The sequence below is a fragment of the Mus caroli genome, unplaced genomic scaffold (assembly GCF_978045245.1).
Source record: "Mus caroli unplaced genomic scaffold, Mus_caroli_1 scaffold_12, whole genome shotgun sequence".
Classification (NCBI taxonomy): Eukaryota; Metazoa; Chordata; class Mammalia; order Rodentia; family Muridae; genus Mus; species Mus caroli.
The window spans coordinates 50314321-50329093 of NW_028227267.1; the positions used below are offsets into that span (position 1 = coordinate 50314321).

The 14773-nt window shown below is 49.8% G+C and overlaps 1 gene segment (V, D, J or C); it reads left to right on the top strand.

The window, feature by feature from the left end:
• LOC110309056 (T-cell receptor alpha chain constant-like) overlaps positions 1 to 5222 on the top strand; it is a 439600-nt gene extending 434378 nt beyond the window's left edge. Inside the window, 4 exon segments of the C gene segment in view lie at positions 1545 to 1805; positions 3134 to 3178; positions 4036 to 4143; positions 4731 to 5222. Coding sequence covers positions 1545 to 1805; positions 3134 to 3178; positions 4036 to 4142 — 413 coding nt within the window.
• The last annotated feature ends 9551 nt before the right edge of the window (positions 5223 to 14773 follow it).

Below are 14773 nucleotides of genomic sequence, written 5' to 3' on the forward strand. Positions count from 1 at the left end.
ATCACTGCAATGCCCCTGGGGACCTACCTCGCGCTTATACACTCAGACACGCGCCGCCTCTGTATGTTTTGAATTATGATGGCAAGTTAGGAATCAGAGCAGCTGAACTTGTAGCTGAGAAATTGATCCAGTCTTGCTAAAGTGACCTCGGATGCTATCAGTGGTAAAAATGTGTTTTTCTGACCAGGTAGAGATAGAATGTCTCTCACTGCAGGGCTCTGAGAGACAGGAACCCTGAAGACCTCTAGTTAAAGGGGATTTGTTTCTCATTTTCAGGGGGAAAGGTGGGGTTGCAATAGGTATCTATGGAGCTGAACATGAAGGGGACTAAACACTAGGACGTCTCTGTGGCGAGACCTTAAATATTTGCCTGAAAGGGGCCAGAACTCCATGTCTGACCACGGCACCCACCCAGCTCTGCTGCTCTGAGGCAGTACCTTGCTTGCTACAGCTCTTGTCTTAACTCAGCATCCTTGAGCAATGGCACCAGGGCCTGGTTGCTTTGGTTTAGGATCCAGCAGGGAGCCAGCATTGCCAAGGCCACCCTGGTTGGCTCCTGTGATCAGTTAAGAACTGTGGGAGACCCACAGGGGAAGGAGCTTTGGATCACAGCCCTGCTGGAAACTCTCTAGGTGGTCTGCCTCCGGCCAGCCTCTGCTTCCTCCTCAGACCGTGGAGGGCGTGGGGAAATAGTCTGAGAGAGTCACGTTAAAAACAAAATCCCTTGGAGAAAGGAAAGAATTGTCTTCAGGTAGCACCCGCTTTCCTGGAATAAAGAGACAGTGTGATTGGTTTGCTAAGTGGTATGTTTTCATGGTGAAAGCCGGGCACGTTTGTTCAGTGCCCGGTGTGTGGTTTACTCGGTTATTTTTATTTGAAGAAATAGTCATTTCTCAGAACAGCCTGGTGTCCCTCTAACAGGTGAAAATTCTGCGACTTCAGCTGCCTGTTGATTTAATCCAGGCTGACCGGAGTAAATTGTAGAGACAGGGCTCTGGTGTGAGTGCTATTCAAAACATTTATCAACAAGAGAGGAAAAATGGCCTGGTAGTGTGAGAGATTTTCTAACCTAATGTTAAAATATCACACGCCTTCGTTTCTCACCAATGTCCAGCCTACCTGGGGGAGAGTACTCTAGAGAAGACATCTAAGTCTCTGTTTTCTAAGCTTGTGTTTGTCCTGCCAAAACAAAATTGTTTGACTGGACCCACCGGGGTTTTGAAGATCGTGTTAAGTAGAAAAATGACAAGATGGTTTAGTGGTCCCATAGTTCTTTCTGGTTTTCCCAGATGCCAGAAAGGACCCCGTGGAGAGGAACTACTGAGAGCTAGAGATCTTGGCTGGCACTCATGACTTGTGCCTGTTCCTAAGCCTGTGTCCATCATGGGCAGCTAGATCCTAAGCTGTCATTTCCAATGTAAAGTCTGTGAACAAGACTGGCTAGTCCAGAGAGTTCCGCTCTTGCCTGTCACTAGCATCTGAGTTCTGACCTAAGTTAGGACCCAAAAAATAAATCTTCTAACATCAGTCCTCTTGGCCCACAGACATCCAGAACCCAGAACCTGCTGTGTACCAGTTAAAAGACCCTCGGTCTCGGGACAGTACCCTCTGCCTGTTCACCGACTTTGATTCCCAAATCAATGTGCCGAAAACCATGGAATCTGGAACGTTCATCACTGACAAAACTGTGCTGGACATGAAAGCTATGGATTCCAAGAGCAATGGGGCCATTGCCTGGAGCAACCAGACAAGCTTCACCTGCCAAGATGCCTTCAAAGAGACCAATGCCACCTACCCCAGTTCAGGTGAGTGGTGCCCCAGAGGTCTCCTCCTGGCTCAAATCTATGGTTTCCAAAAGCTGCTTTGGGTCATCTCACCCTCATCATTAAGCAGCAAAATCCACATCCTGTGTCACTAAGGAGTCCTAGCGGGTCACCAAAGCAGACAAGAGAACATGACAGAGGACATTGGCCCAGCGTTGGTCTCACAATTCTGAGAGCTCACCTTCCTGCCTTCTCTTGAGCCAAGTGCCCTCTCTGTTCTCCCAGGCACAGTTTCCAATCCCTTCCTGCCCACCCCACCCCCCCCCTCCAGCCGCCTGCCCTGATTTCTATGTCTGCCAAGTAGTGTGAGTACAGAAGTCAGATGAGGAGGAGGGAGCGCCACTCTAATCCGGGAGGACCATCCGTCAGCAGAGGGACATGTAAATGACACCAGGCTGCAATTAATATGTGCAATAACTCAGAGTTAAGACAAGAACAGCTCAGAGAAAGGCTCAGAGAAAACACTATCGCACGACAAGTTAACAGATAAGAAGGGACCAGCCCTGCCTGGGGCCAGAGAGGACCCTGTCAGAGGCCAAGAAAGGAGAATCCGGAGAACAAGGAGAAGCTGCAGGAAATGGATTGTAAGCCATGGACAGGGGGGTCAGATCACAGGTAGAGGCAAGAGAAGCAGACGTTCAAAGTTATCTTCACCTACACAGAAAGTTCAAGGCCAGTCTGGACTACCCAAGACCCTGTCTCCAAAAACAACTAAATAAACATAAGGTTGAGTGGTGTGTAGAAGGCAGACTGTAGATCCAGCAGAAGACAGAGAACATAGAGAGATGAAGGAAGCCCCACCAGGTGATGGCGGGACTCCAGCGGCCAACAGCACTTAGGTTTCACAGATAGAACCACACAGAGATCGGTCAATGGGCATCAAGGGGAGTGGCAGAGCATCTCGGTCGATGGGACCTTATACTAAGTAAGAGATAATAAAGGAGCAAAGTTGGGCATCAACACTATTGGGGGAAGGTGTACATGAAAATACATGGCCCTGGTCACTGTGAATATGTCTTGCTGTCTTTACGGGACTCTAGACTGAAACCTCCAGGTTCAGGGACTATCTTGACTTTTTGGCCCATGCCACACGTACTTTGCACAGCCCATAGTTGTTGAAAGAGTAAAAGCATGCCCACAAGTCAGGGTATTGGGCCTTTGCCCCAGCAGATACCCTTGGGCAATATGTCCCCCAGCTCTCTCCCAAAGAATCACAGAAAAGCTGTGATATGTTTTCCTGACCAACAACCTGTGGCGGGACAGTTGACACACTTCAGAATCTAAGGAAATGTCTTTGTTTTCCCTTTTAGACGTTCCCTGTGATGCCACGTTGACGGAGAAAAGCTTTGAAACAGGTAAGAGAAGGGTCTGACCAACATTGAGTGATGCTGGAGGTGGGGAGGAGCCAGTAATGACCTTTAGTGCACAGGGGAGGAGAGGGGGTGGATCTGGGGGTGGGAACAGCATTTCCAGTCCTGCCCCAAACTTCGCAGGGTCTGTCTTGAATCCCCAGCATGGTTAACGTCATTTTCCATTCTAAGTACTTAGCAAGCGGTGCCTCCAGTTTCACAAGGCCAGTGAGTCACTCTCGGGCCTTGGTGTCTCTTGTTTTGGTTCCTCTGTGAGAATAGCCAAAGAAAACCACTTCATATCCCACTGTGGAACTTGTGAGTCCCTTCAGAGCAGCCTTGAACTAACCTTGTCACTCTATGGACACTGGCCCTCTCTGTATCTCAGGGGAATTCCTTTCTAGAAAGGAAGTAGAACTCACATAGCCTCAGGCAAAGGTCTTGTCTCAGTGCCACCTCAATTCCACATGACTAGTTACTGAGTCATCACATCTCCACAGATGGGGAGTCATCACATCTCCACAGATGGGGAGTCATCACATCTCCACTGAGGGGCCCAGGTCTAGAGCATTATGACAAGTTCTGAACATCTACTCCCCCCCACCCCACCGGCACCCCGCCCCTCATCCGTACAGGGCCTCAGAATATTATATGGACTAAATTTTTTGTCTTAAAACACAATGCTCTTACCCTGGAGGAATACACAAAATACCTTTGCCTTGGGGGGTGTGCAACCTGGGAGTTGAAGTTACCCACACCCAACCACACCTAACCAGCGCTTGGGAAAGTCCACAGGGTCGTGAGTTGCTGTACCGCCCTCTCATGCACATACCGTTAATGGCTACCACCTCTTGGTTTTACAGATATGAACCTAAACTTTCAAAACCTGTCCGTTATGGGACTCCGAATCCTCCTGCTGAAAGTAGCTGGATTTAACCTGCTCATGACGCTGAGGCTGTGGTCCAGTTGAGGTAAGAAGGCATCAAAGCCTGGAGAAGGCTTAGAGGTGTGGATTCAGGGCAAGACCCAACCCTGAGCGCAAATCGCCCTGGGATTTAAAATTTGCTTTTAAATCCTAAGACTGGACCCACAGGACTTTTCTACCCACTACCCGTTACAAGTTTTAACACTGTTGCAACAGTGCCCTGAAACACCTGGGCTGCAGAACACAATCCTTTCAGCATCCTTGGTCCAGCAGTGACTCTCCTAAGATACTCAGGTCATGCTCATTTAGAAATGATGGAAGTGAGGCCAAGTCATATCAAGGCTCACACAACCAAAGAACAGAGGAGGAGAAAACTCCGGACCCTGATGCACACGTACCACGTGCCTCTGGCCCTGCCTTCTGGAATGTACACTCCCTTCCTGTGTGCCTTCTCCCTAGCAAGCTCTCTCAGCTTGATATTCAAAGATGCTATACTCATTAGCCCTACACCTGGCTAGAGTCATCATGCGTCCATGGTCACCTTGCACAGCCCCTAACAAATTCATCCTTATCACACCCCTGGGGGTCCTAGTCCTCCATACCAAGCCTGACCTCTGCGCTTTCTCACTCCAGGTCTGCAAGATTGACAGAGCCTGACTCCCAAGCTCCATCCTCCTCACCCCTCCGCTCCCTCTTCAAGCCAAAAGGAGCCCTCCCACCTCATCAAGAAGGCTGTCTGGGGTCTGGTTGGCCCTGATTCACAATCCCAACTGGATCTCCCAGATTTGTGAGGAAGGGTGCTGGAGAGCTAAGCGATGCTGCAGCACCCACTCAGCTCCCTCACTGCTGCTGACCATTCACAAAAAACGGCAGGGGCGGAGCTTCTCCTGGATCTGAAGACCCCTCCCCCATGGCAGACTCCCCTGTAAAATCTCTTTGGAAAATGTTGTAAAAAATATGTTTTTTTTTGCGGGTTTATTTTTTTAAGCATCCATAAAGAAATGCATATTAACTCTTTCATCAAGGTGTAGAAATTATCTCATTGTCTAGACCCTCCTGCTACTGTGTGTACTGAGCCACATTGTATATTATTCTGCTGCCCATGACATCATTAAAGGTGATTCAGAAAAACCAAAACTGTGATCCTATTTGACTGGGTTTTGATGGGGGCATTTACATGCAGAGAGAAACCGAAGTACGTGCCTATCACACTTGCCCAGTTACCTCAACAAACCCTCTCCATTCAACCTCTTGGAATGACCTCTTAAAAATTCCACTAAGCGGCCGGGAGTGGTGGCGCACACCTTTAATCCCAGCACTTGGGAGGCAGAGGCAGGCGGATTTCTGAGTTCGAGGCCAGCCTGGTCTACAGAGTAAGTTCCAGGACAAAACAGCAGGGCTACACAGAGAAACCCTGTGGGGGGGGGGGGGGAATTCCACTAAGCAAGCTGTACCAAGGGCCAGGAAGCTCCTTTTACAGGGGTGAGTCCCCACTCATGCCACACCCATTAAGAGGCTGACCACAGGGGGCTGATGGACAGGCTCTGACCTGTAGCTGAACTTGACCAGCCAAGGATGAAGAAAGTCCTCCAGGTTCTCACCCACTGGCTCCTGCCCTCCTGGGACACCTTTGCTCTCACATCAGACTGCCTTGCTACTGAACCTGTGTTTTACCTCACAAATTGACTGTCTGGGACTTGGCCAAAGACAGCAGGCATCCTCAGCTCTTCCTAGCCATGAGAGTCTCTGCCTTCACAGCCCACTGTTCTCGGCAGAGAGGGAGCCTCTCCTGTCAGTCTTCTTTCCCCAAGGGCAGGGATTCTGATGGGAATACACTTCAGAGACTGCTCACACCAAATGGGAGTCCTTACTAGTTCCCAGGACTCCCCCACCCCCACCCACTGCCACCACCCAGCTCTTCCCTGGTTCAACTGTGTGTCTATGACCACACTAGCCAGAAATAGGCTAATCCTCCCAGCTGTGACTCCCAGGCCTGCTTCTTCTCATAGAGATGGGGCTGACCAGCTTTCGTGTGTGATCGAGGGTATGTCCCTCCCTCCTGTGAGCTTCAGGGTCACCAGCCATGAAATGTCAGTTTCGACTGGAGACTATAGCAAAAACCCATGTTCCCTCTCCCTGCCACCCCTGATTAGAGTGACCGCAGAACCCCGTCATTTCTAAGCTGCCTCATCTCTAGCCCACAATGAAGCCTTCTGAGACCAGTGACGGGGACGGTCTCAGGAAACACCACCATGACAGGGCCACCCTCACACTCACGGGAGGAGGGGCGAAGAGCCTCATCCCCACACCCCTCCTGGAGTGTCTGACACGATGCCAGAGACTACCACTGGGAATTTCTTTTAATTAAACCATTCTCTTCCCTGTATTAGATGAAAGTGCCCATGGGAAGGTTAGTGCAGCAAGCCTTTATCAACCATTAAGAACTTAGGGCAAATTAGTTTGTCTTTTTTTTTTCCTTGCTCCTAAAGTGGTAATTCACTTTGTTCTATTAAAAAAAAAAAAATCCAGGCAAAGAAAGCGTGGGTGGCTGAGGAGATGCCGGGCTCCTAAAAACTGCCTGCCATAATGCGGAGGCTGAAGGGGGACCTTGTGAGAATGGGACAGAGTAAGAAGCCTAGAAGGTAGTATAGGAGTCAAAGACAGACCTCCTCACTAAACGTAAAAGAGGCCCAGCCTCAGTTGAACCATGCTAGCCCAGTGCCCCCAGAGAGCAGCATCCAGAGGTCACAAGAACCCTAACGTCACCTAAGGACCAGAGTGAGGTGACGTGGCAGGGAGCTGAAGGTCCTCCCACAGCGGTGAAGTGAATATAGATAGCTTCCAGCCCCAACTCAAGCGAGGCCGGGACAAGACAGGCAGGAGGCCACTGATAGATCAAAGTCAACTTCACCCCCAGAGAAATCGCCATCCAATCAGAACAAGAACTTTCTCCCATAGCTGAGGCTAAGTCTCCACAGGAGCTGAACAAGTGTGGGGAACAGGCAGAGATTCTTCCACGTCAGACTCTGGGTCGCCCACTGTTTAGTCTGGAAGAGGCTACTGAGGAAACCTGAAGACATGACAATGGTCACAAGGCTGCCACTGCTCCCAGACCCGTCTGGACCAACTCCCGAAGAGACCGCACCCATACCCCAGCAAACTCCTTGCCAGGGCCAGCTGTAAAATGGGTATATCTAGAGTCTAGACAAATGCCCTTACTCCCTCAAGGACTTTATGCAGGCCAGCTCTGAAGGCAGAAAAAAAAAATGGACCCTTCATGTTCCAAGGCTAGAACTGTGGAAAGTGTTCTACAACGTTGTCCAGTGCAGCTGGAGTCACAGTTCAGTCCAGAAACAGGCAGGCTGGACAGATGTGTGCTCTGACCACTCAGGCCGCCCCCTGAGGCTTCAAGGGTTTATTTTTGTCTCATTTTTGTTTGGGGTATACCATAAAATCCAACTCCCAAGGCTCATGTCTAATATCAAATCTAATATTGTTTTATTACCAGGTGACATGTTGGCAAGGGGACTATAGATGACCCTTCGGATAGGAGGAATACCTTGCTCACCAGTAGGTCCTCCATACCTAGTGCAGTACCTTGCACCCAACAGACACCAACAGATGACCCCATGAGGGTCAACACAGTCACTGGGAGGGACCTGAGCTGGAGAGGGAACGTGGTGGTGTTAACAGAGGCCAGGTGAGCCACTGTCTCGGTTTTGCAAGGAATAGAGTAGGTTGGCAAAAACGATTAGAATAATCAGAGCTTGAGTGGAGCGCCCTTGAAGAGTTCAGACTCACATTAGCCTCATGACTGTTGAATCCTGGAGGACAGTTACCAGGAAACACCGGCTTCTAAAAGTCTAAAAACTCTGGTCCTACATGAGAACCAGCATCCAGGGCCAAAGGTCACTTAATGTCCATTTCAGTTTCCCCAGTGACCCACACAAACCCACTGAAACCTAGTTCCTCAAGCAACCTGTGGGAAGAAGGACTTCCGGTTTACTTAGTACAAAGCAGGAAGTCTACATCCAGCCCACCCCGCCCTGGACAAGACTGAAGTCTGGGTCCCCAAGGGATATTTCCCAGAGGTGAGTGTGAGAGACCTGTCAAATACTGTGACTCTTGCATGTACTGGCTACGGGTGGGGGCGGGGGTGGGGGTGCGGGTGGGGGTGGGGGGCAGTCTGAAGGATCGCCAGCCCTGATTTGGGTAAAAGCCACATGGGTAACACAGCTGTCTCTAAGGCCTCCTTTCATACAGACACACAAGGCATAGGATTTCCTCCAAGAATCACACAGACAGCTGCACCCTGAAATGGGTAAGCTGGTCAGATAGTGAATCAATAGCCAGAAGTAGAACAGGAAATGGAAAAAGTTCCCCACTTCCCTCCAGGTGTTTGGGTCTGAACAGCCTCCCACTTCCATGACGTCATGGTTGCTGACATGGGCAAACAGGTCTCCCTTTGAAGCTTTCCCGCAGAAGCCACATCCTCTGGAAAGAGGAGTTAAAAATACAGAGTTAGAGATAAGATCTCTCCGGGCCACGTGCCCAGAAGAGGTAGGCTGGGCCGTTACACCGCAGCCCAACCACAGGTGCAGAAAAGAAGGCCACGGGCGAGCACATTGGGTGGGGCTTGCAGGTCTTGGTGGTAACACCCATTCACAGCAGCCGGCTGAGGAGGCACTGTGGCTCCACTCCCAAGAAGTCCCCCTCCCCTGACCTCTATTGCCCTCAAATTAGACAAGTCTATATACCTAGTTCAAGAGAGAAAGTCTATGTCCAGTCCAGCTTGTGCTGGACAGGTTGTGAAAGAGGCAGCTGCCTACACACACATCTAAGGCTCGTTCCCCAACAGATACCTTCCACAAGAAGCCCCATTCGCTCTCATTTCCACTCCAGGAGGAAATTTAAATGTCAAGAGATAACCCTAGTGGACATCTGTCTCTCAGGGTCCAAGGAAGTCGCAGAACCTGAAACCTGAAAAACTTCCGTCTTGGGAGTCCCACTCTGTTGTAGTGTCTTAAGGTAGCCACACGGGGGCAGCAGTACTCCACCAAAACGCTATTTCTCCCTCGGCGTGGTTTTTTTTTTTTTTTCGGGATAAAGAAAATCCCTACATCCTACGGAAAAACTCTTTCCAAAGGAAAATAAAATGACAAGTGACTTCTGTTTCACAGGGTCCTGCCCTATGCCAGTCACTGGACTCCAGACTTGTGTGATCCTCTCTGCCTGCAAAGAGTCTAGGGTCAGACCTTCAGGCAGCAGGGGGCACTGCCTGCCCAGGTTTAGGAGACCCAGCTACAAGAGAAACCCAGAAACTACCCTGTTGGAAGCCAGGAGATGGAATATGGGGCCCCGGCAGGCCCAGGATCCATGACTTCACTCTCTGTAGCCTGTAAACCTGCAGCCTCAGTTTTCCTCTTTGTACCAACATTCTCTCAGGTAGTTTAGGAACGAAGGCTTTCTTCCAGGGGGATACCTGTCAAAGGGCAGACACTGTGTCAGGTTTCAGGGACTCTGACTCCATACAACTAAAGTTTAAGAACTGGCCAAAGGGATTGCCCATAACAGGTACTCACATGCTAGGTGTCTCTAGGGAGAAAGGACTGATGGGAAAGGAGAACAAGGGTTTTGGAATTCGGGGCTGTTGATCTGGAATCTGGATGATGGGCACATTGGGGTAGATGCCTGTCCAAATGCATCCAGCTGGAAAGCCTAGGTTTGCTGCACCTCGGTGTGTGTAAATTAAACTCAAGATTGCCTAAAGGCAAGGCACAGACAGTCCGGGCAGTGTGTGAGCATGGGAGACGTAATGGCTGTAATTTTATGGCCTCTGTTAATATCTTCCTGGCAGTCCTCAGGCAGGCAGGGGTCAGGCAAAGCAGGGTCTGTAAGCTTCAGTGTCCTTCGTGGCACATTTAACTTTGCTCTGTCTCTCTCCATTTTTCATTATTCACATGGAGACCAGAATGCATGCCCACCTTCTCTCCCTGTTGTTTGAGGAGATAATGGTATGCTAATGCTTCGCGAACCGAAATCCCGAGGCAGACACAAAGCAGTGGGATGGCAGCATGAGTGAAAGGATGGACCATAATCCTGCGCGCTTGCTCGGATGCACCCATGCACCCCCATGCTGCGATAAAAGCAGCCTGCTGCGTAAGGATGCCGGTGCTCATGTAGGCTTGGGGCTCGCCAGGTCCCCGCTCAGCAGATGCCCACCTCACCCATGACTGTGGCCCCAGCAGCTTCTATCACGCGCATCTGTTACTCCTTCCATGACTTCCAGCTTTTGCGAGGTCACAGTGGAGAATTTTCAGGACCACAGGACCCCACGGTATCCCATGGCCCCCCTGATGCTTCTCACTGTATCACCTGTGAGGAGACACATTTTTTCCCTCCTCTCTGGCACCCCAGAGGCTTCCCTGATTGTAGGACTCCTTGAGCCAGTAGTAGCAGGATACAATCTCTCCAGGCACCTCCCCTCAAGGCAGGTTTTCTGAGAAGCATCCCTCCTCTGGCCAGTGTGTCCCACAATATCCTAGGGTGTGTTTGTCCTGGGAATGTGAGCCTACCACCCTTCCAGAGTCCACAGGGCTGGGCAGTGGTGGCGCACGCCTTTAATCCCAGTACTTGGGAGGCAGAGACAGTCTGGCAAGGCCAGCCTGGTCTACAGAGTGAGTTCCAGGACAGCCAGGGCTACACAGAAAAACCCTGTCTCCAAAATAAATAAATAAACAAAAATAAAAAGAGAGGCCACAGGATTCCAGTTTTGAAGCCCTCCTGAAATCCACTGTGAAACTGTCCAGTTCTGTCCATTCTCTGAAACATCCACATTAAATTTATCAACCAAGAAAAAAAAAAAAAGAAAACACCAGATGGAGGAAGCATAGACAGACGTAAGAAGATGGGACTGGCAGAACTTGAGAGTGAAGTGGATCAAAGAACGTGGTTTAGGTTGTGGGAGCAACTGGTCTGTTTCATGGTCAGCCTGGGCAGGAAAACCCCAAGGTAAATCTAAAAGACTGTGGTCAACGAAACTGCAAAACACGATTTTTTCCTTTTTCTTTGTTTTTTCGAGACAGGGTTTCTCTGTGTAGTCCTGGCTGTCCTGGAACTCACTTTGTAGACCAGGGTGGCCTCGAACTCAGAAATCTGCTTGCCTCTGTCTCCCAAGTGCTGGGATTAAAGGTGTGAACCACCACGCCCGGCGCAAGACATGACTTTTATCGACTCTAGGGCATCCTTCCTTCTCCTTGCTGACCCCAGCTGAGTTATTCAAATGATGTCACATGAGGGGGCAGCATCCTCATCTAGAATCACGATAGAGTCACGATAGTGATCTAGAGTCACGATAGTGTGTGCTTGCTCAACATCAAAACAAACATTACCTCCTTCGATCCTACAAACCTGAACCACAGGCAGCGCATTTCTCTGCCCCTTTGACAACTTAGGAAACATACAAACTGCCTTATATAAGACCACGGTGGGCAGGACAGTGATGGTGCATGCCTTTAATCCCAGCATTTAGGAGACAGAGGCAGGTGGATTTCTGAGTTCGAGGCCAGCCTGGTCTCCAGAGTCAGTCCCAGGACAGCCAGGGCTACACAGAGAAACCCTGTCTTGAAACAAACAAACAAACAAACAAAAACAAAACAAACAAAAAAACACTGTGGACTAGTCCGAATGCCTTGGTTTCCCACCAAACAGAGCTAACACGAAGTCTCAGTGCTAGGTGCAGCCATCAGCTAGGCAGGCCCCCCAACCAGACCAGTCCCTGACATTCTGCTTCAGTGACTCCGCTGTGATTGTCTGCACTTACTTGGCTCCTCTCTAGGACTGAATTTGAATGGCAAACCCGAGCCCTGTCCACTCTAGGGAGCATGGGTGGACAAGGCTCCCCTGCTGAGGGAATACACAGCATAATACATGCATAAACTGTAGGCTCAGTCTCATGGCGGGGATGGTGTGCCGTGGTGCCATGTGACGGTCAGAGAACTTCAGTAGTCAGTTCTCTACTTCTGCGTGGACGCTGGGGGTCAATCTCAGATCACCAGGCCGCACAGAAGGTGTATTTAATCTCTGAGCCACCTTGCCAGCCCCATGGGTCAGAAGTTCAGTGATAAGGCAAAATCAGAAGACGAGATGACTCTGCTACAAAGGCACCTAGTGGCAGCCCTGGTGACCCAAGTTTGAACCCTAGTACCTACATGGTAGAAGGAAAGAACCAACTCCTGCCAAGATGTCCTCTGGCACACTCACAAACATGCACGCATGCATACAGAAAGAAAACCACACCCTGTCAGAGGCAGAGGACAGAGGATCCTGGGGTGCCGGCTCCAGCGGATCCATCTACAACCCAGCTCAGGGAACATCTTAGAAGGGGGTTGGGAGCACAACGATTGTAAGAACCAGAGAAACAGGAAGTGTGCTCTGAGAAGGCTTCTTAGAAATGTGAGGGGGGGTTGGGGATTTAGCTCAGTGGTGGAGCGCTTGCCTAGCAAGCACAAGACCCTGGCTTCGGTCCTCAGCTCTGGAAAAAAAAAAGAAAAAGAAATGTGAGAGAAGCTACACCCACGAAGTCTCACCAGCACGGCTGCCTAAACTAGAACTGAACACGAAAGACACCAATAGACGTGGTAACACAGAGGGAGGGAGACAAACAGGTGCCAACCCTAAACAAGGAGCGCAGCAGCCAAGCAACACTGACAGTGGGAAACATTCTTCCCCAGGGAAAAGATCCCCCAACCAGCTATCCAATACCAAATGGTCAGCTCTGAAATCATATACGTGTGTGTGTGTGTGTGTGTGTGTGTGTGTGTGTGTACATAAACATACACACACCTATCACAATTTAAAAGGCCAGAGGCCATGAATTTGAGAAAGTATTGGGGGAAGGGAAGTAGATGAGAGGGAGAAGGAGGGAAGGGGGAAATGACATAATTTTTTTTTCTTTCTTTCTTTTTTTCTTCGAGACAGGGTTTCTCTGTGTAGCCCTGGCTGTCCTGGAACTCACTCTGTAGACCAGGGTGGCCTCGAATTCAGAAATCCGCCTGCCTCTGCCTCCCAAGTGCTGGGAATAAAGGCGTGTGCCACCACGCCCAGCAATATTTAATTTTTTAAAGCAAAGTGGTCCACCGCTGTGAGAGCAGCAAGAATAGGTCCCTAGGGAGACCTCTCTCCTCCCACTGGCCAGCGAGGTCCGTGGCAAGACCCTGTCCAGCTGGATATGGTGCTGAGGGAGGAAGCATCATGTGAGAGATCCCAGTTCTGCTGCCTTCCATGAGGACCGGCGCATCTGTAGCTGATGCTTGAAGCATCATCGCTCCCAGACTCATTAGTCATTAGCTCATCCAAAGCAAATGCTTTGAGTCAGAAAGATGATTCACATCCTAACACTGGCAACCCAACGCTCCATCTCCCCACCTGGAAAAATGAGACTACATCCTTGTGAGATTAGAGAACCTCACGGGGCCATAGAACTTCGACAGCAGATGGGGACAGGCACTTAATACTGTGCGAGACACACAGGGCATGAGTGAGTTTACTCACCCCTAGACAGCGAGGCTGCTTCTTATCTTTTATAGCCCATGCCTACTGGGCACAGCCCAGGCGCCTAATTAATTATTTACAGAATTGTACAGACAGAGGGTCCTCTAAGATTCAAAAGACAATATGTAGCAGAAAACAGTCTCAATTCAACACTTCACATCATGCAAAGCACATTCCACAATACCGGGCTGCCCACATTAGGAAAGAAAAATTGTGTGCTCAGACTTATAAATTCAAAATTAAGTAAGTAAAATATTTCTGTCTAGTCTGACAGAAATTCTCACTTTTTTCTTTCTCACTAAAGTCCTTATTCAAGGTAAAGGACCACACATACCCAGGGGAAACTTTTTTTTTTTTTTTAAATTAGCTATAGTCTTATACTGGCTAGTTTTCATGTCAGTTTGACAGTCTGGAGTCATTTGAGAAAAGGGATGTCAATTGAAAAAAGTCCCCCTCAGACTGGTGGGCAAGCCTGTGGGGGCATTTTCTTAGTAACTGATGAGGGAAAGCCCAACCCATTGTAGGTGGTGCCACCCCGGGCAAGCTGGCCCTGCTGTAAGAAAGCAGGCTGAGCAAGGTATTGTAAGGCAGCAGGCAGCTCTCACCCCTGGTCTGAGCATCAGCTCCTGCCTTGCGTTCCTGCCCCAACTTCCCTGATTCCCCGACTGATGGATTTCAGCTGTAAACTGAAACAAACCCTTTCCTTCCCAAGGGGCTTCCACCCCCCACCCCACGGTGTTTTATCACAGCAATGAAAACCCTAAGATAAATCGTAAGTCATGGGGCACCCAAACACTAGCCTAGACTTGCAGTCCACAACCCACCAGAACTACAACTGAGCTAGTAGCTTCCAGGTGCTGGAAACTAGCTGATGCTGGCTGGCTTGCTGACTTTCCCAAAGAAGGGAACAAATCTCTGTCACTTCCCCCAAGTATGTTCCAACAATCATAACAAGAGTGCTTTGTGGGCCAAGATCACAGACGTGATCAAAGAGCAGAGGTGCAGGCTGCCGGAGAGGAAGCAGGAGGAACATTTGCATGCCGTGGCGACAGGAAGTGTGTAGGCAGAGGGTGCAAAGGGCTGTTTCCCACCACGGCCGAGCAAGGAACAATGTACAGTAGTTG